This window comes from Oryza brachyantha, chromosome 6 (assembly GCF_000231095.2).
Source record: "Oryza brachyantha chromosome 6, ObraRS2, whole genome shotgun sequence".
In the NCBI taxonomy this organism is placed as follows: Eukaryota; Viridiplantae; Streptophyta; class Magnoliopsida; order Poales; family Poaceae; genus Oryza; species Oryza brachyantha.
In genome coordinates, this window is record NC_023168.2 from 15,948,539 (window position 1) to 15,970,555 (window position 22,017).

General features: G+C 39.8%; 1 protein-coding gene across 1 annotated transcript; it reads right to left on the reverse strand.

Moving 5' to 3' along the window:
* Positions 1 to 13,141: 13,141 nt before the first annotated feature.
* LOC121054753 (UDP-glycosyltransferase 90A2-like) lies at positions 13,142 to 14,880 on the reverse strand. Its single transcript, XM_040525348.1, has one exon. The coding sequence runs from the start codon at positions 14,825 to 14,827 to the stop codon at positions 13,364 to 13,366; it is 1,464 nt and encodes a 487-aa protein (XP_040381282.1). The 5' UTR covers positions 14,828 to 14,880; the 3' UTR covers positions 13,142 to 13,363.
* Positions 14,881 to 22,017: the final 7,137 nt, after the last annotated feature.

Sequence of the window (22,017 nt, forward strand, 5' to 3'; positions counted from 1 at the left end):
TTGATTTTTCCTTTTGTGATCACACATAATCAGCAGGTCGCGAGCACAACTACATGCAAGATCCGGGCTGCATGCAAGGCAAGGAGGCTGATGAACGTACATGAACCGACGTATTTGCTTTGGTTTCTATATCATGGATTCGTCTTGGTTTCTATGTCATGGACATGTACGCCTTCTATAATAGGATAATAGGATAGATGGAGAGAGCTCCTACGCCATTCGTTCCAAGATATAAGGTGTAACTATTTTTTCTCTGTCCTACAATATAAGTAAGCATGAATTAACTAGTATATCATATTTTTCTAAATTTGATTTATTTTAAATTATTCACAATCAAATCATCCAATCATACTGCATGCATGCACACATGCACCAAGACAATCTAACTTTATCTTCACTTTTATATTGGTAGTAGTTACGTCTTATATTTTAAAACAGATGGAGTACTATTTTATCAAAATATCTTATTATTTATTGGACAACATGCAAGAAAACAATGTTTGCATTTTCGAAAGGCTTATAATTGGTTTTCCATTTTTGCTTGTGTTTTCTTTTTGTTCACCAAATAAATGGGTACTAGCTGTGTGTTTTTTTTATATTTAACTTCGTTCTCTTTTATGTATACGTTTAATTATATGTCTTATTCAAAATTTTATAAAAATATTAAAAGTTGATAAGTCAAGATAATTATAAAACATATTACAATAGAAGAGATAATATTACCTAATTTTATATAAGCGGAATAGTCACACATAGATCTAAAAGTTAACGGTGCCGAAGGAGAGTGTTTCTTTGAAAAATACTCTTCCAGTTAAGCTGGTTACAAATCATGATATTTTCTTACTTGGTCAAGTAATAATCCATCCCTCATGAGGACCCTGCATATACGAATGCCCACTTCATATCTAGCGGTCGATTTTTTATTTTCGTTGGCATGTTTTCTATTCTCCTAAACAATATGTTTTATGCCAAAAAATCTATATAAAAGTTTGTTGGAATACTTTTCTAAAGTAAAATTTTAATCATATAGCACTTAAATTTATTCTCTTGCACCCCTAAATAGTTATCACAGATTCTAGATAAGCAAGAAAAAACTCAAAAGCATATGAGAAACGATCAACGCCAAAGTGAGCTGAAGGGAGGAAAATGTGTCGACAAGGAAGAGAATATATTTGGGTTTGTGTGCACGAATCTTGGAATGTTACAGTATGATGGCCTCCAACCAATTATAACTTGACCATGGTCCGATGCAGATCATATAGTAATCCACATATGTCGAAAATATACTTCATATATAATCCTGCATTGGTGTGATGTGTGTGTGGGGGTTAGGGGTACAGAGAAGAAAAAGATGATCACATGAAACGAGGTATCTCATTATCGAATAAGTAGTTAGGTATTAGCTAGCGTAAATTTGAAAAATAAATTAATATAATTTTAAAATATTTGTTTGAAAATACACTACCTTCGTTCTAAAATTAGATTGATTTTCTATATCTTCTTTGCCCTCAAATAAATTTTATTTTTTAAAAATCATTATATCAGAGTTTATAAAAGTAGATAATACATACATTGTTGTAGAAAAAAGTGGAGAATGGTTGCATTAATATTTGATAAAAATGATTGCAGTACATAAAGTAAGAATGGTTGATTGTTATATCCCTAAGAACACTTAGATGTATATTTACTTAAAATTATTTTTTAATTGCTAATAAACAATTTTATTTTTATGTTTAATAAAACCAAGAAGATGAGAATCAAACAATCCTATCTTTTGACTTTGGGTCATGCTTATAACCCAATATTTAAATTTTTAGCCTTAAATTTGAATTGATTTTGAGTTTTTTCACTGAAGTTTATTTTTCGGCTTTGTCTTTTAGATCGTTATGAACATGCATATTCATAATTTAATTTTGCTCGTAAATATGTCGTTTTTAGAAAACCCTAAACACGACCCGAAGCAACTATTCATTGCGTTGACTTTTCTGCGAACAGTATACAGCATTTCTGGCTGTAAGCTCAGCCACGCCAGACGACTGTCAAATATATCATGTTCTTATCGGTTAAGAAACGCAACCCTCACTTGATCGTGTTGACAAATCTAATATCAACGCTTTCCAAATCGCTACCACTGTTAGTTTTTAAATCATACTTCTCTTTCTAAAACAAATTGAATAGCCAGCTAGTACACATCGCAGCATACATGCATCTGGCAGTATTTCTCAACATAGCTTAGGATGCATTTTAGCCACGCATTAATCATCCATAATCCTCATTGATTAACTGTTGGTACTGTGCTCGTAGGATCGTAATAGAGTAAAAGAACTACTAGAGAGGTGATACCAGAGGGGGTGAATGGTAGCTAGATAAAAAACCAAATCTTTTCGCGAAAACAAAAGATTACCTTCACAAAAGCCTTACCGAAGCCTCCGGTCGCACTGCGCTTATGCCACCGGTCAGACTGACGTTATATGACCGATCAGACCGCTCGCATAACCTCGGTCAGACTGACGTTGAGTGGTCGGTCAGACCGCCCGCATACCTACGGTTAGATCGTCGCGATCCTAGAAAAACGCCGATCGACAAAACTTCAAGATGTAGATTGAATCTCTCGACTTTTAGATCAACCAGTGTTTACAAAGTGCATAGAAAGCACTCCTAACCAAAACTTTCGATCTAATATCGAAATAGAGTCGAAATCCTAACTTTTTCTTTCAAACGGCACAAAAAGCCCACCGGGGACATACCCCCGGTACCTATTTATAACCTCGACGTGGGTATGCAAGACCCACGTATCTAGCATGAATTAGGACTTTCAATCTCGTGGGAAACATATCCTTATCCGTAACTAACCATATCTCTATCTCTAATACAACAAATCTTCTCAAATCCGGACTCTATCCGAACTCAACTTCCATATCCCATACGGACACAATATCTCCATCGTATGCCACATGGAATCTTCACCACCACGTGCATTGAACTCTAGCCTAAGTACCCCGCATGATATCTCGACCGCCAGACGTCAACTTATCTCCAAGTTGACTCCCGATCCATCACCGGCAACACTCTCCCGAGGTATCAAGTCACCTACACATGAATCAAACAAAGAAACCATATTCCGACACCAAGCTATCTCCAACTTGACTCATGATTAGCAAAACAACAGTACTCATACGTATAGAAACCACCTAGAAGTCGAATTCACGAAAAACAAATCCGAAACCGAAAGGAAAACCGAAAACTAAAACTTTCGGGGCTGACCTACCTGTCTGACCACCCAGTTGTCTGAAAGGTCTGACCGCCCATATACCTGCGGTCTGACCGCCCGGTCAAATATCCCAAAAACATTTATCTCGTAAACCACCAATTTGTTCATCACAAAACATGTAGATCATTCCTTGATCTTACAATCTCCCCCTTGATGAACACATTGGCAAACACTTCAAAATTGTTTATTGTTTTTGTGAAGAAACTCTAAAAAGCATTTAAAAGAAACATCTTTCACTTCTGAAAAGAAAAAGAAATTTCCAATTTTTTTCAAAAACATGCTCTCTCTTCCAAAATTCTTCTCTCCCTTTTGACAATGATTTCATCAAGTGTAGAAATTATGTCCATTAATGTTTAAGAGCTTAACATACACATAGCATATCAAGTCATGTGTTGCAATAAAAAGAAGATGAACTCATCTATAATATAGCAAGCATGTATTAAAGTATAATCATGAACCAAAGATTGTGCAATTAAGTTCAACTCAACAATAAAAATTCATGATTTCAAACGATTTATAATGCAACACTGTTACAAGCACATAGATTGAAGAATAAAAACTAGACATATATACCTACTGTATTTATCACTCTTTCTCAAATTAGCCTTAGCACAAAATTACCAAGAGAATTTTTAACACCTTTTTTCTATTTGAGCCTTTTTGCTCATATTTTTTCTCAATTATTCTGGGCACGTCCCTATCGTCAAGACTATCCAAGGATTCGGCACCTATTTTTTTTCTCACACATCGAATACGTCCTTGTCGTCAAGACTATCCAAGGATTCCGTATTCATTTTTTTCTATCATATTTTTATTCTCTTGTACAATGAGCAATTTAAAAGCTATTTGAGGAATAACAAATCAATGAAGCATATATACAAGCATTTGTAAATCAAACCATATGCTACCATCAATATTGCATAATTTCTTAATTCAAGTATAGAATTTAAGTGTCATGCATCATATCCCTTAAAAGCAATATCTAAGTTTCATAAGGAGACTAGAATACATACAGACTATACTAGATACAAATAAACCTTCATAATATTGCTAGCATGCACATGAAATACCATATGTATAAAACAAAGCTCTCTTGGTCAATTTTCTTATTGTTATTTTTGTTTGATAAAACCATGAGGTGCAAAACTCCCACTCAATCCATGCCAAAAGGATGAATTATTCCCAATTCTCTATGAAGAAAAGCAAAGCGAGAAGAATCCAATGGTTTAGTGAAAATATCAGTAAGTTGTAATTTTGTATCCAAAAATGTCAAATCAACATCTCCTTTCTCAACATGATCCCTCAGAAAGTGAAAACGAATATCAATGTGTTTCGTGCGTGAGTGTTGTACAGGATTCTTAGCAATGTTGATAGCACTAGTATTAACACAAAAGAGAGGTATTTTCTCAAAAGTAAGACCATAATCTTTCAAAGTTGATAAAAGCCAAAGAATCTGTGAACAACAACTAGCAGCAGCAACATATTCTGATTCAGTAGTAGATTGAGAACGCTAGACTGTTTCCTAGAAAACCATGCAATCAATGAAGTACCAAGAAAATGACATGTTTCACTAGTACTTTTTCTATCAATTCTACACCTAGCAAAATCAGCATCGAAATATCCACTCAAGCATATAGAAGATGATATAGAATACCATATACCAAACTCAAGTGTATGTTGCAAATACCTCATTATTCGTCTGACTGCTGGACGATGCGAAGCACGTGGAGAAGCTTGAAAGCGTGCACACAAACACACAGCAAATTGTATGTCTGGTCTAGAAGCAGTTAGATACAGCAAAGATCCAATTATACTTCTATACTCCTTTTGATCAACTACTTCTCCATCTTCATCAGGATCCAGCACAGTTGTAGTACCAATTGATGTTGAAATTGGCTTGCAATTCTCCATCTTAAATCGTCTCAAAAGATCCTTTGTATACTTCGTTTGATGCACAAACATACCTTGAGGTGTTTGTTTGATTTGTAACCCTAAAAAGTACGATAACTCACCCATCATGCTCATCTCAAATTCTCTGCGCATAGTATCAACAAACTCTACAACCAAAGCGTGAGATGAACAACTAAAGATGATATCATCAACATAAATCTGAACAAAAAGTTGATTATCACCATGCTTAAGAACAAAAAGCGTTTTGTCAACCTTTCCCATTTGAAAACCTTTCGCAAGCAAAAAGTTATTAAGCCTATCATACCATGCTCTAGGTGCTTGTTTCAAGCCATACAAAGCTTTAGACAATTTAAAAACATGATTGGGAAAATCAGGATTTTTAAAACCTGGTGGTTGTTTGACATAAACTTCCTCCTGTATAAAACCATTTAGAAAAGCACTTTTCACATCCATTTGATAAAGTTTAAAACCTTTGAAAGCAGCAAAAGCTAACAAAAGTCTAATTGCTTCAATTCTAACAACAGGAGCAAAAGTTTCATCAAAATCCAAACCCTCCACCTGGGTAAAACCTTGAGCAACAAGTCTGGCTTTGTTTCTCACAATTAAACCATCCTCAATTTGTTTATTTTTGAAAACCTATTTGGTTCCAATAATATTATGACCAGAAGGTGGTTCAACCAAAATCCAAACTTTGTTCCTTTCAAAATTTTTAAGTTCTTCATGCATGGCGTTAATCCACGATTCATCAGTTAATGCATGAGTAACATCTTTGGGTTCAAAAGAAGTAACAAATGCAGAATTTGCACAAACATCATGGGTTGTTACCTTAGACCTTTGTAGTCCGCTCACCTAAGTTACCAATGATTTGTTCTAGCTGATGTCATCGTTGAATGTGCAAAGGAGCAGCGACTTCTGAAGTTATTTCGTATTGTGTACTCTCACTGGTTGAGGTTGAAGTCTCCAGAGGACCATTGTGATTAGCACCAACAGAACCAGCACCCGACGACTCTGGCCGGTTTGACCGCAGTTCCTGTGTCGGTCTGACCAGAGGTGGGTCGGCGGTCTGACCGGCTTGGCGCCCGGTCTGACCGGCCGAGCCAGCCTCATCGTCGTCGTCGCTCTTGTCTTCAAAAATAGGACCATCCTCCCCCTGAATTTGTGACAATGTACCTGCAATTTCTAGTCTAGTACCTGGACTAGCTTCATCAAAAGTAACTTCATAGATTTCAATGATTTTGTTAGTTTCCAAAACAAGTACACGATAGCCACGGGAATGTGTGGGGTAACCAAGAAACAATCCATCGGTAGAGCGTACCTCAAATTTGTCCAAATTTCCAGATTTCAAGACAAAACATTTGCAATCAAAAACACGCAAATGAGAAACTTTGGGTTGACGACCAAATCGAAGTTCATAAGGAGTTTTTCTAAGTTTAGATCTCAAGAAAACCCGATTTGAAATATAACATGCAGTGTTAACAGCTTCAGCCCAAAATTTCCTTGGCATGTGATACTCATCAAGCATTGTTCTAGCCATCTCAACCAAAGAACGATTTTTTCTTTCAACAACGCCATTTTGTTGAGGGACACGAGGAGAAGAAAATTCATGTTCAAGACCTTTTTCATTGCAAAATTGTTCAAAAAAGGCATTTTTAAATTCACCACCATTATCACTTCGAATTCTATTCAAAGAGCCAGGAAGTTCAAGATTCAATCGAAGATACAAACTACGAAAGTGTTGAAAAGCCTTATCTTTAGTTGCCATAAAGTAAACTCAGAAGGTACAGAAAATAAGAGATTCTATACTAGAGTTCTGGGCATGTCGAATGTAAACAAAAAAGGAACAAATACAACAACAGTACATTACACTCCGAGCCAAATATATCGGAGGCAAATAAGACAGCAGATGGGCAGGGAAAGAGAACAAAATTACACCTCGGCTACACTTCTTTTGGGGGTTCTATTTTACACTCCAATTGCACAAGCATACAACAACATGAAATCCGGCTTTGCCAATGGAAGGAATAATTGAGGTTACATACACTGAGCTTTGGTTTGCAAGTCAGCCGGGAGATGCTGCCAAAACTGTGCTGACGCTAGAAAAATTGTATGATCATTCAACCATGGTCGAGTCCACTCTGATGATCACGAGATGTTGCCCAGCAGATCGAAAATGGCGCACGAATGTCAACTATAACTAACACATGCCAATTTCCTCCGACCGATTGCACTCTAGTTGGACCAACAGTGTCCATGTGTAACAGCTGTCCTGGTGCATCAGTCATCATAGAAACAATTGGGGCATGTGAAAAAGCAACCATCTTAGCACGACGACACGGTGTACAAACCAAATCAGGATCCTTCTTAAGTTTAGGCAAACCACGAACAAGATCCAAACCACTTATCCTCGTGAGATGATCAAAACCAACATATCCAAGTCTACGATGCCAAAACATCACATCTTTACTAAACTTAGCAACCAGACATGTTATCACAGGTGAAACTAGATTATCAAAGTCAGCTTTAAAAACTTTTCCATAGCGAGAAATATTCAGCAGAGAATCACCACAAGAATCAAATATTTTACTTCCAGTTTTCTTAAAATGAACCTCAAAACTCTCATCAACAATTTGTGAAACTGAAAGCAAATTATACTTTAAATCCTCAACCAAAGCTACATTTTTCAATTCAAACTTGTCACTTACCGTGACCATACCTGTAGCAAGAACGACACTAGTAGAAGCATCACCAAAGATAATCGACTCAGTCTTGGATGCCTGTTTAAGGGAGGAGAACCAATTTTTATCACCGGTCATGTGCCGCGAACAACCGGAATCCATGATCCACACGTTCTTCTTCCTCGCCACCAAAGCCTACACATGAGAGGATGTCGAAGCCTCAGTACTGAGGTTAGATAAAAGAAATTTAGGAATCCAGTACCGAGACACACGACAAGTAGATCCAATAGGCATATATTGTCATGCAAAAACAGTTTGAGAATTTTTAGAAAAATCTCTGCAAGGCCGGTCTAACCGAGGTGCAGTAGCCGGTCTGACTGGGGGTCGGTCTGACCGCTTCTGTACTTTCGGTCTGACCGGTGTCCGGTCTGACCGTGGCTAAGTAACTTTGACCGGTCCTCGATCTGACCATGCAACCCACTGCGGTCTGACCGGTTTCCTCGAAGAAAAAGCAGATTTTTGCAGCTTAAATTTTGCAAAAGCAATTTCTCTCTCTTTTTTCTGCTTACGAGCTAATCCGAAACAAAAACCAACAAGATGTTCATCTTTTCCATAGAAGGAGCAATTATATTTTTGTTTCGAAATAGATGGTTTTGAGACTTTTGTTTTTTTCTTTCTTTTAGTGTTTCAGAAGGAGAAGACATAAAACCAGCAGACTTAAACACAGTTTTTTCATTACTTGGTTTTGTCAAAGTCTTGAAACCAACACCCCTGTTGCAGCTAGTCACTTTAGATTGATCCAAAATCATGTTAAGTTATTTCTTACCATCAGAAAATCTTTTCGAAGAACTTTTCAAATAAGAAACCTTCTTTTCAAGATTAGCACAATTTTTGCAATCAATCTTGACATTTTTGCTATTACGACACTCGGGGCAACACAACACTTCATTAGTTTTCACAATTTCTTCCATGTACTCAACACGAGCTAAAGCAAATTTTAGCTTGATCTTATTTGATGTGCATGTTGAGCAATCCAAAACATTACGGTGTTGTTTTAACCTTTTAGCACAAAGCATGTTAAACATCGAACTAGCATAAAAAGCAGTTTGATATTTTTTCAGTATCTTTCTGGTTAAAAACAACTCATCACAAGTGTGTGTAAGCAAAGCAAAACCAAGACCAAGAGAAGATCTAGTTTTCAAATCATGTGAAACATTGACATCTCTAATTTTCGAAATTTCATACATCGAAACCTCACAATTTTTGCAATCATCATCATTAGGAATAAGAGATTTTAATCTAGAAATTTCAGCATTCAGAGATTCAATTATAAACTCTTATTTTTTATACATCTTCTCACACTTCTTATTTTATGCACTTAGAACATGAATAGATTCTTCAAGGGAACTCACCTCATTGTCGTCATATTCTGAATCTAATTCTCCACGCAACATGAGGCAGATACCAGAGATGTTCTTTGCTTTATCTTCATCCTTACTCTCTCCAACTACATCACTTAGAGACTCAAAAGCGGCGTAGACTTGATTCAGCATCTTCTTATGGTTCTCTTTGGTCCTCCTTCCCTGGTATGTGCTCTTGAACTTGACCTTATTGTCCTTGGTCTTGTCTTCATGATTATCTTCCTTTTTGCCGCTTCCGAGCTTACAATGCGAGCGGATGTGATCAAGTGCAACACACTCGAAGCAACGAGCTGGTCCTACTCTTCTACTGTACCTGACATTGTTCATAGCTCGAGAAATCTTGTTAGCAGCCAAAGCGAAATCCTCCTCCTCGAATTGTTCGAGTTGCTCATCGGACATGTCATTAATTAAAGTAAGAGCGGTAGAATTAGATGGTGAAACACCAACATCAAAAGAAGTTGAGGGAGAAACCAAAGCACTATATTTAGAATCAATCTTACGAGAGAGGATATTCATCTCGTGTGTTTTGAGTTTTGTGTAAAGAGAATCCAAAGTCAAAGTAGACATGTCAGCAGATTCTTGAATGCTAGTAACTTTCATCTTCCAAAAAGACATGTCGAGACCATTCAAAAAGTGACGAGAAATCTCAGATTGAGAATAGTTAACATCATAGGCAGAATCAACAGATCTAAGATTACTTAAAATTTTATTAAACTAGCAAGATAATCATCCAAAGCTTCTCCAGGTTTCATCTCAAATTTAATATAATCTTTTTTGAAAAAATCTCAATGAAGTTCTTTATGTTAATTGTTCCTTGATGAAAATTTTTCAAAACATTCCAAATCTCATTGGCAGTTTTAAGATGCGAAACGCGATCAAAATCCGAATGAGAAATCCCACTCAATAAAATATTTCGAGCCTTGTAATTGTTGCTAAACTCGGTTTTCAAAGCAGGAGTATTAGTCTGTTCAGGAATCTCATATGGCTGAGCATTTTTTTGCCAAACATCATAATCTTCAGCCATAATATAAGATTGCATCTAATCACACCAATAAGGAAAATCCAATCCATCAAAAACATGAGGCTTCGTTGTGAATTTGTGAGGCATGGCAAGAAAACTCTAGATTGGTTACAATACAAAAAAAAACTCTAGATCGGTTAAAATCCAAAGAAGAAAACGAGGCTCTGATACCACTTGTAGGATCACAACAGAGTAAAAGAAATACCAGAGGGGGGTGAATGGTAGCTAGATCAAAAAACCAAATCTTTTCGCGGAAACGAAAGATTACCTTCACAAAAGCCTTACCAAAGCCTCCGGTCGCACTGCGTTTATGCCACCGGTCAGACCGCCCGTCTACCTGCGGTTAGACCGTCGGGATCCTGGAAAAACGCCGATCGACAAATCTTCAAGAAGTAGATTGAATCTCTCGACTTTTATTGATCAACCAGTGCTTACAAAGTGCATAGAAAGCACTCCTAACCAAAACTTTCAATCTAATATCGAAATAGAGTCAAAACCCTAACTTTTTCTCTCAAACGGCACAAAAAGCTCACCGGGGACTTACCCCTCGATACCTATTTATAACCTCGATGTGGATATGCAAGGCTCACGTATCTAGCACGAATTAGGACTTCCAATCTCGTGAGAAACATATCCTTATCCGTAACTAACCATATCTCTATCTCTAATACAACAAATCTTCTTAAATCCGGACTCTATCCGAACTCAACTTCCATATCCCATACGCATAGAATATCTCCATCGTATGCCACATGGAATCTTCACCACCACGTGCATTGAACTCTAGCTTAAGTATCCCGCATGATATCTCGACTGCCGGAAGTCAACTTATCTCCAAGTTGACTCTCAATCCATCACCGGCAACACTCTCCCGAGGCATCAAGTCACCTACACATGAATCAAACAAAGAAACCATATTCCGAGACCAAGCTATCTCCAACTTGACTCATGATTAGCAAAACAACAGTACCCATATGTATAGAAACCAGCTAGAAGTCGAATTCACAAAGAACAAATCCGAAACCGAAAAGAAAACCGAAAACTGAAACTTTCGGGGTTAACCTACTGGTCTGACCGCCCAGACACTTGCGGTCTGACCGCAGTTGTCTGAAAGGTCTGACCGCCCATATAGCTGCGGTCTGACCGTCCGGTCAAATATCACAAAAACATTTATCTTGCAAACTACCAATTTGTTCATCAAAAAACATGTAGATCACTCCTTGTTCTTACAGTGCTGACTGCTAAGGAAATGTATAGTGGATAAGCGAGAACTACTACTCCGTAGAAAGTTTTCTCAAAACCCACTGCCCACTGGATCCAAAATACAAGTCAACTTGTCAAATTAATTGTAAATTTAAAGTACCATGGACTTTGAGAGCCATAGTCCATTGGCTAAATACGTAGAAAGTCACACATGCTGCCGTGGTAATCAAAGGTGTCACAAACGATCAAACAATACCAGGATATCTCAGCTTATTGATGTGTCATTTTCACATGAATAAAATACTGAAAATCAAATTTGTAGTAAAAATATGTTTCAAATATGAAATATGGGGAGCACAAAGATTTGTATATAAACACATTGCTCAAAGAAAACGACAGACCTCCAGTACCGGAGCACCCAGCCAGCCACAAGAATACGCTGCCATGGCCGCCTCCTCAGCCAATCACGCCGCGAACGGCATCTCCGCCGACAATAGCGAAACCGGGGCTGGCCGGCGCGACCACGTCGTCCTCTTCCCGTTCATGGCGAAAGGACACACGCTCCCTCTGCTCCACTTCGCCACGGCACTGACGGTGCACCACAAGAGCCTCCGCGTCACCGTGATCACCGAGTAGCGTCGACGGTGGATACGATGGGCCTATGCCTATTGACTTTCGTTTGTATCGTGTATCATAACGCTATTCAGATCTATTTTACTCATACGCCCTGAAAAATTTAACTATTTGTCACTTTTAGATTTAGCAATTAGCCAAATATCACTCTTATCGTTGCACTTATTTTTTTATATGGAAAAGGAAAACATTTTTAACTTTTTATCACTTTCTTTATTTTGAAGTGCCACGTGGGTATGCCAACATGGCAAAGACACGCGAAATTATCATGCTAGCCCTTATTATGATAGTATGCAATTAGCTGCATTATAAAATTAAAACAGAAGTAATATTCAATGATTAATTAGTAATATTGATTAATATTTAATTGATAATATTAAGCAATAATATTAAAAACAAAATAATATTAATTAATATTGTGGATATTAATCAATATTATTTAATATTATTAATAAATATTATGGATATTAATCAATATTAGTAATTAATCGTTGAATATTACTTCTGTTTCAATTTTATAATGCAGCTAATTACATACTATCATAATAAGGGGCAGCGTGGTAATTTTACGCGTCCTATTGGCATGCCCATGTGGCACTCCAAAGTGCACAAAGTAGCAAAAAGTTAAAAAAGTTTCTCATTCCTATGGCAAAAAAAATAAGTGCAATGATAAGAGTGTCATTTGGCTAATTGCCAAATCTAAAAGTGGCAGATAGTTAAATTTTCCAAAAAATAAGTGTAAGGATAAGAGTGGTATTTGGCTAATTGCTAAATCAAACAGTTAAATTTCCCTAAGTTAATACCTAGCCCACGTTTGAACTTTGAAGTACTTCCGGGTTGTTCTATCGTCAGCAGTTAGATCACTACCGATATAATCAACGGATCTCGCATACTCCAAGCATAAAAAACCTCTCTCAAGGCACTGGTTCCCTAATCTCTTAAGAGTGCTTGGAAAGGATATAGCGGAAATTTGAAACTCATTTCACATGTAACAGATGGTGGTTTGAAGAACCTTTATGCTCCAATTTCTTTTATAAGTAGCACAACCAGCACACGTTTGAACCGATAAATACTTGTCATCTAGCAAAAAAAAAAAAACAAAAGAGAGAGAAACACTTATAATTAACCAGCTATATACTCCAGTAGACATATTACATCACTCGGATTAATTTCATAATCTATCAGAAGTACAGACTGATGACATCATGACAGCATCACTCGGCTTTCATCAACGACGTACGGCAACGTCGTAACTTTTCTGTAGCTCACCAATCAGCTTCTGCAGCGCCACACGCGACGTGCCGCCGTCGCTCACCGCCGATCTCGCCGCCTGTCGAGCCCACGCGGCCCGCGCCCGCATCCTCTGCCCGGCCTCTCCGCCGGCGTCCATCAGCGTCCTGACCTTCTCCTCCACCTCCGCTCTCCCGACGACGGCGGCCCCGCCGGAGCCCACCCTGACCCCCGTGCCGACCATGTCCACGACGTGCTTCGCGTTCAGCTGCTGCTCGGCGATCATCGGCCACGCCAGCACGGGCTTCCCGGCGGCGAGGCTCTCCAGCGCCGAGTTCCACCCGCAGTGGCTCACGAACCCTCCCACTGCCTCGTGGGCCAGCACGCCGCGCTGCGGAACCCAGCCCCTGACGACACGCCCGTCGGGCCCCAAGTCCACCGGCGGCGACCACTTGTCGGACCGTACCGCCCACAGGAAGGGGTGGCCGGATCGGACCAGCCCGTGCGCCAGCTCATCGAGCTGCTCGTCGGCGACGTGCGCCTGCGTGCCGAACGACACGTAGACCACCGCCGCCGGCCGCGCTGCCCTCTCGTCGAGCCACGCGAGGCAGCCCTCGGGGTCGTTCTCCTTGTCCGGCTCCGGCGTGTCGCCGGCGAGCGGTAGAAGCGGACCCACCAACCAAGCGCGGGCTCCGTGCTCGTAGAACGACTCTACTGGAGCCACGTAGTCGTCGTCGATCGCGACGAAGCTGTTGACCAGGATGCCCCAGCTGCGGACGTCCGACAGGCCGACGTCGTTGATCAAGAACTGGGTCACCGGGTCGTCCAGGTCGCCCATCTTCTCGAACGTAGACGGGATCTCCGCCGCCGTGATTGTAACATGTTCCGGCATGCCGGAGACGTGAAAAGCGGCTCCGCCGTGCTCGACGCCGACCGACGGCAGGTTCGCGAAGAGCGACTTGCAGATGGCCGTGGAGAAGCAGGACATGCCGTGGAACACGACGCGACGGACGCCAGCGTCGGCCGCGACGCCGTGCGTGAACCCGAGGAAGAAGTCAGAGACGAGCACGAGCGGCGGGGAGGGAACCGACGCCATGAACTGCGCGAAGGGCTCACGCAGGAGCGTGGTGGCGCGCAGGAACGTCGGGTAGAGGGACGGGCTAGGGAGCGCGTCCGTCGACTCGACACCGGCCGGCAGCGGTGGCAGCGACGGGAACGGGAGCCTCACGAGGTGCACCGAGTCGGGCAGGCGGCTACGGACGAAGGAGAGGCTCGCCGGGGTGGTGAGCACGGTGACGCGGAGGCCCTTGTGGTGGACCGAGAGGATGGTGGCGAAATGGAGCAGAGGGAGCATGTGGCCTTTCGCCATGAACGGGAAGATGATGACGTGGTCGCGGCGAGCTTCTGGTCGTTCGCCGTTGCCGGTGGTGCCGTTCACGGCGTGGTTGGCCGAGGCGGCCATGGCAAGGCGTTCTTTGGCTGCTTGGCTGGAATGCTTTAGAGAAGTTGTCTCTAATCGATGTGTTTATATACAAAACTTCGAGTTCATTTGTTGCAAAACATAATCTAATTTTAAAACATTTCCATTTTGTGAAAAAAAAATTGCTGTTCATATTTTTATACATGTATGCGCAAGTGAATCATCATATAAAATGGTGAGATCCAGATATTATTCGTGACACCTTTAATTAACACGGTAGCAAGTGACTTTCAACGTTAGTGAATGGGGGTATGCATGGCTGTTGGTCTATTACTCTCTTGTATTTATTACATAGTGATAGTGAGTTGATAGAACAAATATTCCCCCGTTTGAAAGTTAAGACATATCAATATTTTATTTGGTACATAACCTTATTTCTTTTAACTATTATGGTAAACAATTAACATCTCCTATAAACCAAAATTTAAATTTTCAACTTTAAATTTAGAATTGATTTTATAGTTTCTGTACCGAAGTTTATTTTCCAACATTAGTTCTTAGATCGCTAAGAATAGGTATAAAAAATTTTATTTGCTTATTATTTTTCGTTTGCAAATATATTAACAACCCCTGAGTTTAGGAGGGGTGGCTTCAACAAATGTCATGGCGTTAAGAAAAGCAAATGTTGGAATGTGGGTAAGATGTATGTTTGGGTCATAAATAATGCGATGGTTAGGATTGTTTTTATGAATTAAACGAGTTAACACTTAAGATAAAAATGTTACGTACGAGATGACTAAACAAACACAGAGAAAAGAATCCCGAAAGGGATATGATTTCTTCCGGTTCACACCGTTAGATCAACTTAAATAATAAAGTTAACTTATTAGCTATAAGACTATATTAGAGTTAATACATATAATAGATATAATAGAGTAGCCGTACAGTTATCTCTAATATGATTTTTATCTTTTATCTGTTTCTCCCACCTATATATTGGATCGATGTTTTTTCTTTTAGTGTGCAGTGCTGGCTGTTGCATGAGAGCTGACCCCATTTATTTTTGGTTCACTCTCACATGACCTTATTGTCAGCTTATAATATATTATTAAACTTGCTCTTACTGAGAGAAGAGTGACAATAAATGCAAATATGAATTAACAATATTTGCATTAACAAGTACTCCATCCATTTCAGGACGTAGGATTTTCTAGCATTGGCTAGATTATATGGATGCTAATGAAATTAGATATATATATAAATTATATATATTCATCAATTGATGAATTTAGACAATGCTAAAAAGTCTTACAATATAAAACGGAGGTATTAGTATTCAATGATATCCCCATTCCAAAATAAATATATTTCTACCACCCATATTTTATTTTTCAAATGAAGTTATACCTAGCTACTCTTCTCGATCAATCAAAATCATTCTACATTTATTTTTCCAACTATAATCTTGCCACCATCGGTCACATCTACTCTCTTAGTCCTCGAGCACAATTTCAAAAATAGTTACATTTTGTAACGAAACGAGTACTATCCACGTTCAAAAAACCGAAACAAGTTCCTAGTCATTTCAACGATAAAATTTATAAAATTGACTCGTGAAAGATACAGCGGCAGAACTAGATCTAGGGCAGCTTGGCCTCCAGCCCCACTCTTACAAAAAAAATTAGTTCACTGGTACCTATATATTTTCCAAAAAAAAAAAGGCCCAGTGGTCCAGCCCTACTTATTTGGGCCAGCCCCACATTAGGCTTTGGCGTTTCGAAGCCCAATCACAAATTGTCAAATCTCAATAAGCAACAAGCAGCCCAATAGCCCAATAAATAACAACCTAACCCTATTCCTCACTCCTCAGCCTCTCTCACCGCCTCCCTCTCTCTCTCATCTCTCTCACTCTCCACTCCTGGCGGCGGATGGTGGGTCGGTGGCACTGCGGCAGCGGCTGGAGTTGCGCGACGGCGCAGCAGGCTGACGCCGGACGGCAAGCGCTGCAGCGGGGTGCGCTGCGGCGCTGCGGCCTGCGCCCTTCGGTGCACGGAGCCGAGGCGGTGGCACGGCACGGCGCGACAATGGGGCAGCGCGCCATCCGGCAGCTCGGCAGGGGGAGGCAGGGGCCGCGAGCCTCGAGGCAACGACGCCGGCGAGGGCACGAGGCCGAGGTGTAGGGGCGTGGTGGCCGGCGCTAGCGGGGAGGGTGGAGGGGGTGAGGTCGAAGACAGAAGGATGGACGCAGTGCTTGCCAACGTACCCGCCATGGATTTATGTTCGCCGAAGCCTGGAGACCTGATCTGTAGAACAGAAGGCTGCAAGTAATTTTTTTTCCTTTCTCAATTTTTACCTCTTTCATTTCTTACTTTCATCAATTGGTCAATTAGAAATTTCTTACTGTCATTATACTTCGTTGAATGAATTTTCATGGATAGTTCTTGCCTTTACTTTGAACCCTATGTGTGTAGAGAACCTGGTTCTGCCACTAGAAAGAAAAGACATGGTAGGATACGATTGATAGATATAATTAAAGGCATAGACAACAACAATAAAACGGAGCAATCATAGATCTATAGAATAACGCATGTCCAAGGCAATTCTTGGAACAAGGTGCCATGCACGATTCACCAATTGAACACGTCATGTACACTAACTCATGGATATCACTGACCCATGGATATATTCCCCCATCCCACTAGAATATTAACCTCTATCATTTATGCCAAATAAATTTACTTATGTTCCTTATCTATTATAGTCTATAAATCCATCAATTCCATTTTCAGTAGTCTTTATGTACACTTGCAATATTACTTCCCTATCAATAAAAATTATGTTGGTCATTTTCACTTACTTTTAATTTGTATCTGAAGAGTTCAGGTTGGAGTTATTTCGGCACTAAGGCAGTAAGTATTTTTTTTTATTTTATTGTAGATAATAACATAATTATGATAAATAAGAAAATATTTTAGTTGAAAGAAGACAGTCCACAGACAAAAACGAACTGTCAGTTGGAAGATGTAAAAAGAAAATGAACCAACGCATGTAAAATAGAACGACGTCAGCTGACGATAGGGAGTGTCATGTCCTTTTTACTGGTGAGGTACAAAAGTTGAGATGAAAGAGAGCATGCCAAACCAAGGCATCCTAACTTAAGTAGGAGCGGAACTAAAATAAAATAATACAGCAGATACCACTCACTTACTTTTAGTGTTTTGAACAGAATTAATAGGGTGTATATATGATGAAAATAGATAAATTCTACTTAAAAAATTTCTAAACCGGGTGGCTGGGAATCCCATGCATCACATAACTCCGCTCCTGAACATAAGACAAAAAATCCTTATAACTCTATATAGTCTACTTTACCATTATAAAAAGGTATTAGGAGATAAAATAGAATAAGCTAACTTTAATTATATAGACTATCCATATAAATTAAAATACATTATTTCTCTCATCTCTGTTCTCATCGATGGCATTACCAACTAACACATTATCACTTTTCTAGTGTTGTTCTTATAGCCGCTTTTTCGATAGGGGATATAGGATCTAGCCATTAGGCTAGATCCAACCGTTTCGCTTACCACCATCTCCGCTAATGAGCTCGTCGTCTTTCATTCATTGCTAATGAGCTTTGTCAGCGCTGAGGCAAAACGTCTAACGAGGTGATGGCGGAGCTTAACATGCCCTAATCTTATGTTAATGTAAACAAACCAACTATTCTATTACATGGAAGATTATTATGCTCCAATATAAAATTTTCCGAATAAACTTTTGCTGTTTCTCAAAAGGAACTTTTACAAAGGGGTCCCTGGGTTTCAACACCGAGTTATTCTCACCAACCATTAATTAATGACTAGTCAAAAAATAATCACAACTAGCAGCTAATATATGATGAACAATGTAGGCCTTATCGATGCAAATCTTGCAAATGGGCTGCAAAATAAGCTTATGTGCTAGTGCTAATTGGAATTACGTAGCTCAAAACCGAAAAGGTTAGGCAGCAGAGGTAGATTAGGATCGACGCAGGCCATCAAGTTATTGGAGACGGTCAATGGTAATCAAGCACGGTATTCGGTAGTGAATTTGAACCTATTAAGTTGGGTCGACCATGTAACAAATATTAGAAAATATTTCATATGTATCTACTCAGTTTAATTACAATTGAATTTGTTTGTGTGATGCGATGTGTGGTCGGAGATGACACCAATAACTGCGACATGCAAATCAAGTAGTTTGCATGCAGCAGCTAGTGATTAGTGGCTGTGTGTAGTATGATGAGTAGTTGTTTTGAGTAGTTGTCGGTGAGACCGGCGGCGAAGCACAATTTTATATCCAGTGCCCGGCACGGCCAGACGGCCGGTCCTCCGCTCCATGTATTAATTTCATCGCTAATATTTTAGCACACGGAGCCACTCAAATGCCCAGGCCAACTTCATCGATCCCCCGGTTTAAAAAAGAAGTTAATTTCAGTTTTGTACCACTATTATTTACCCAAATTTCAAAATAGACTAGTCCTAAACTCATGTTTCCAGTTAATACCACTTAATATACCTATTTTTTGCTCTTTGGACTAAGGTTTGCTACTCTGGGCCTCCACATCAGTTTTGGCCCATGCCTAATAGGCAGTAGCAGCAACCTAGAAGAGAGCTAACGTGGGAGACTCAGTTCACGGAAAAACTGCGCGGGAGTTCATGCGGTAGTGCGCGTAGCATGCCACGATTTGGCCCCAATTCTTGCCACGCTGAACTAGCTAGCTTAGTCCGCTTGACAGCAGCATCCTCGATGGCTTCGCTTGGCATCGGCATCGTCGATCCGCTCGGCATCAGCAGGCAGCAGCTTCGGACTGCTCCACTCGGCACCGACATTGGCCTGGGCCGCTCCGCTTGGTATCGGTGCTGTCGGCCATGGTGACGTCGCTCGATCTGCTCGAAATCAGCTCCCTCAACAACTCCGGTCGGCTATGACCAGTAGGCTGCATGCTCGGTGGAATCCTCTCACGGCATCCTTAGCTGCTCTACTCATGGCATCCTCGGCTGCTCTGCTCACGACTCTCCCCTCCAGAGCTGCTATTTGTCCCCTGTGACACAAAGAACAAGAGTGTCAATAGCATCTGCAACTGCCATCCCACTTGATCCTTGCAGCCATTCACAAGGTAAATCAAATAGAGTAGTAACTGGGATTGACCGGTTCAGTTGAATGCCTAGAATTTTAATCTAATACGTTGATTATTAATCACATCTTGTTCTTGTGCTAAGCATAGCTGCATGTTAAATTTCAAAATAATTGTTATCTATAGAAAAGGCTGAGTACCTAGACAACAACTTGTATAACGTGATACTAGATGTTATGTATTTTGTCTTTAGAAGGTAACATTTTATATTTTCCTACAAATGTTTGAACAAATGTACCTAAAAAAAGTTTAACTTCATGTCATAAAAGAAACATAGTATGTGTTTAAATTTTTTTCATGAAATAATAATAGTACTTAATGATTTCTTGTATATACTAGCATATCGTCTATGCGTTACAACGGAATTTTATTAAAAAATATCATTAGCATGTTAATAAGTAGAGTTAATAAAAATGATTTAATATATAGATCTGAATTATTTTTTTAAAAAAAATAGGAGGGAGTTGGTGGTGGGGTAGATAGCAGATTTACCATCACCACTACTCATGTTTATAGTAGTATAGATGTTGGTGATATAGGATGGCTAGTGAGTATTGGTCACTAAGGCTTTTCAAGCATGACCGGGAACGAAACACCGATATTGTGTAGAAGAAGATACATACAGATAATATATGCTACTCCAACTTGGTGAAGCTTTTGGAAGCGGAGAGTTATGAAGCATGCGATGACTTATTTTCACCAGTAGCGATACGTACTCTTGTGGCACTTTGACCAAGATTAGAGATGAAACAAATGTGAAAGATATGATCATGGAGAATGGAAACAACAAGAGGGTTGATTTGCACATGTTCAAGGCAATGCACACAACACCATTTTCTCCTCTAAAAATAGATCATGTTGAAGTTGTTGCCGGGTCATCTCTGGAGCAAGATGACATTGATTATAACACTGAACCAACAACCATGCATTGAGCACGATCGGCATAGCATTTCAATTGGTGACACAGATCATGAACAAGAAAAGGATGGTTATGTTGAGAAACTAAAGGAGATGAAGAGACAGAGGGAAGATCCAATGAGCCATTGTGAAGATGATACCGATATTGAGGATTTGTATGCCCAAGAGGATGATGGTAAAGATTTAGCTGTTGCGGAGGTGGTTGCTCTTAGTTCTATGACCTGTGAGCTATCTAATCCACCTAGTGAGGATGACGGATGAAGAGAACAAGCCACCATCAGGGAAGAGGAGGAGAGGAAAAGGAGTTCGAGTTCAGAGGATATATTTTGACGAATAGGGCTTCTGGTCATAATTACAGTGCTCAACTAAAATCCTACATAGATGTGTAATTAGTAGTCTATTACTATTTTGAACAATGTTGCAGCCATATACCTTGATCAATGAATCCTTGGTGTCAATTTTAAGTATTCCCTATGATATTATACCACTAGAGGCACATTTTGTTTCCTCCTCTCCGTTTGCAGACCTGGGCATTTAGTTCTCAAATCATGCTGACATATGAGGTCCGTATTTAACTCAAACACAATACGCAGGAGGGAATATACACACCATAGCAATATCATTGTATTTCAAAGCAGCTCCATACTGTGTTAACACCAAAATTTGATAAAATCTCTTAGTGGATTCGGTTAAGAAAAGGATGCGATCGGCCGACAGAAGATTATCTAAAAGAGTCCGAATCCAACAAGAAATCATGAAGACCATGGCATAAAGGTTAATTTTATCTATTAATTGGAGAGTTTGTGTCTGATTAGGACTAGATTTCCTTTTATCTATTAGTAAACTTGTATCGTATCTAATAGGGATTAGAGTTAGAGTCAGATTGGAACTTGATATTTCATTTTATCTATTAGGAAACGTGTGTCATGTCCAATATGGACTAGGATCTACCGATGTGTATAAATATGTATACCCAGGATCATTGTAAATAATCTACATCTATATACATAGATCAATAATACTTTCGGCGCATCGCCACCCTTTTCACCGTGGTTTCATTACCGGCGGAGCTTGGCACCTGACGCGGGGCTGCATCGCTTCGATCTCCAGCAGAGAGGTAAGTCCTACGTTTCGC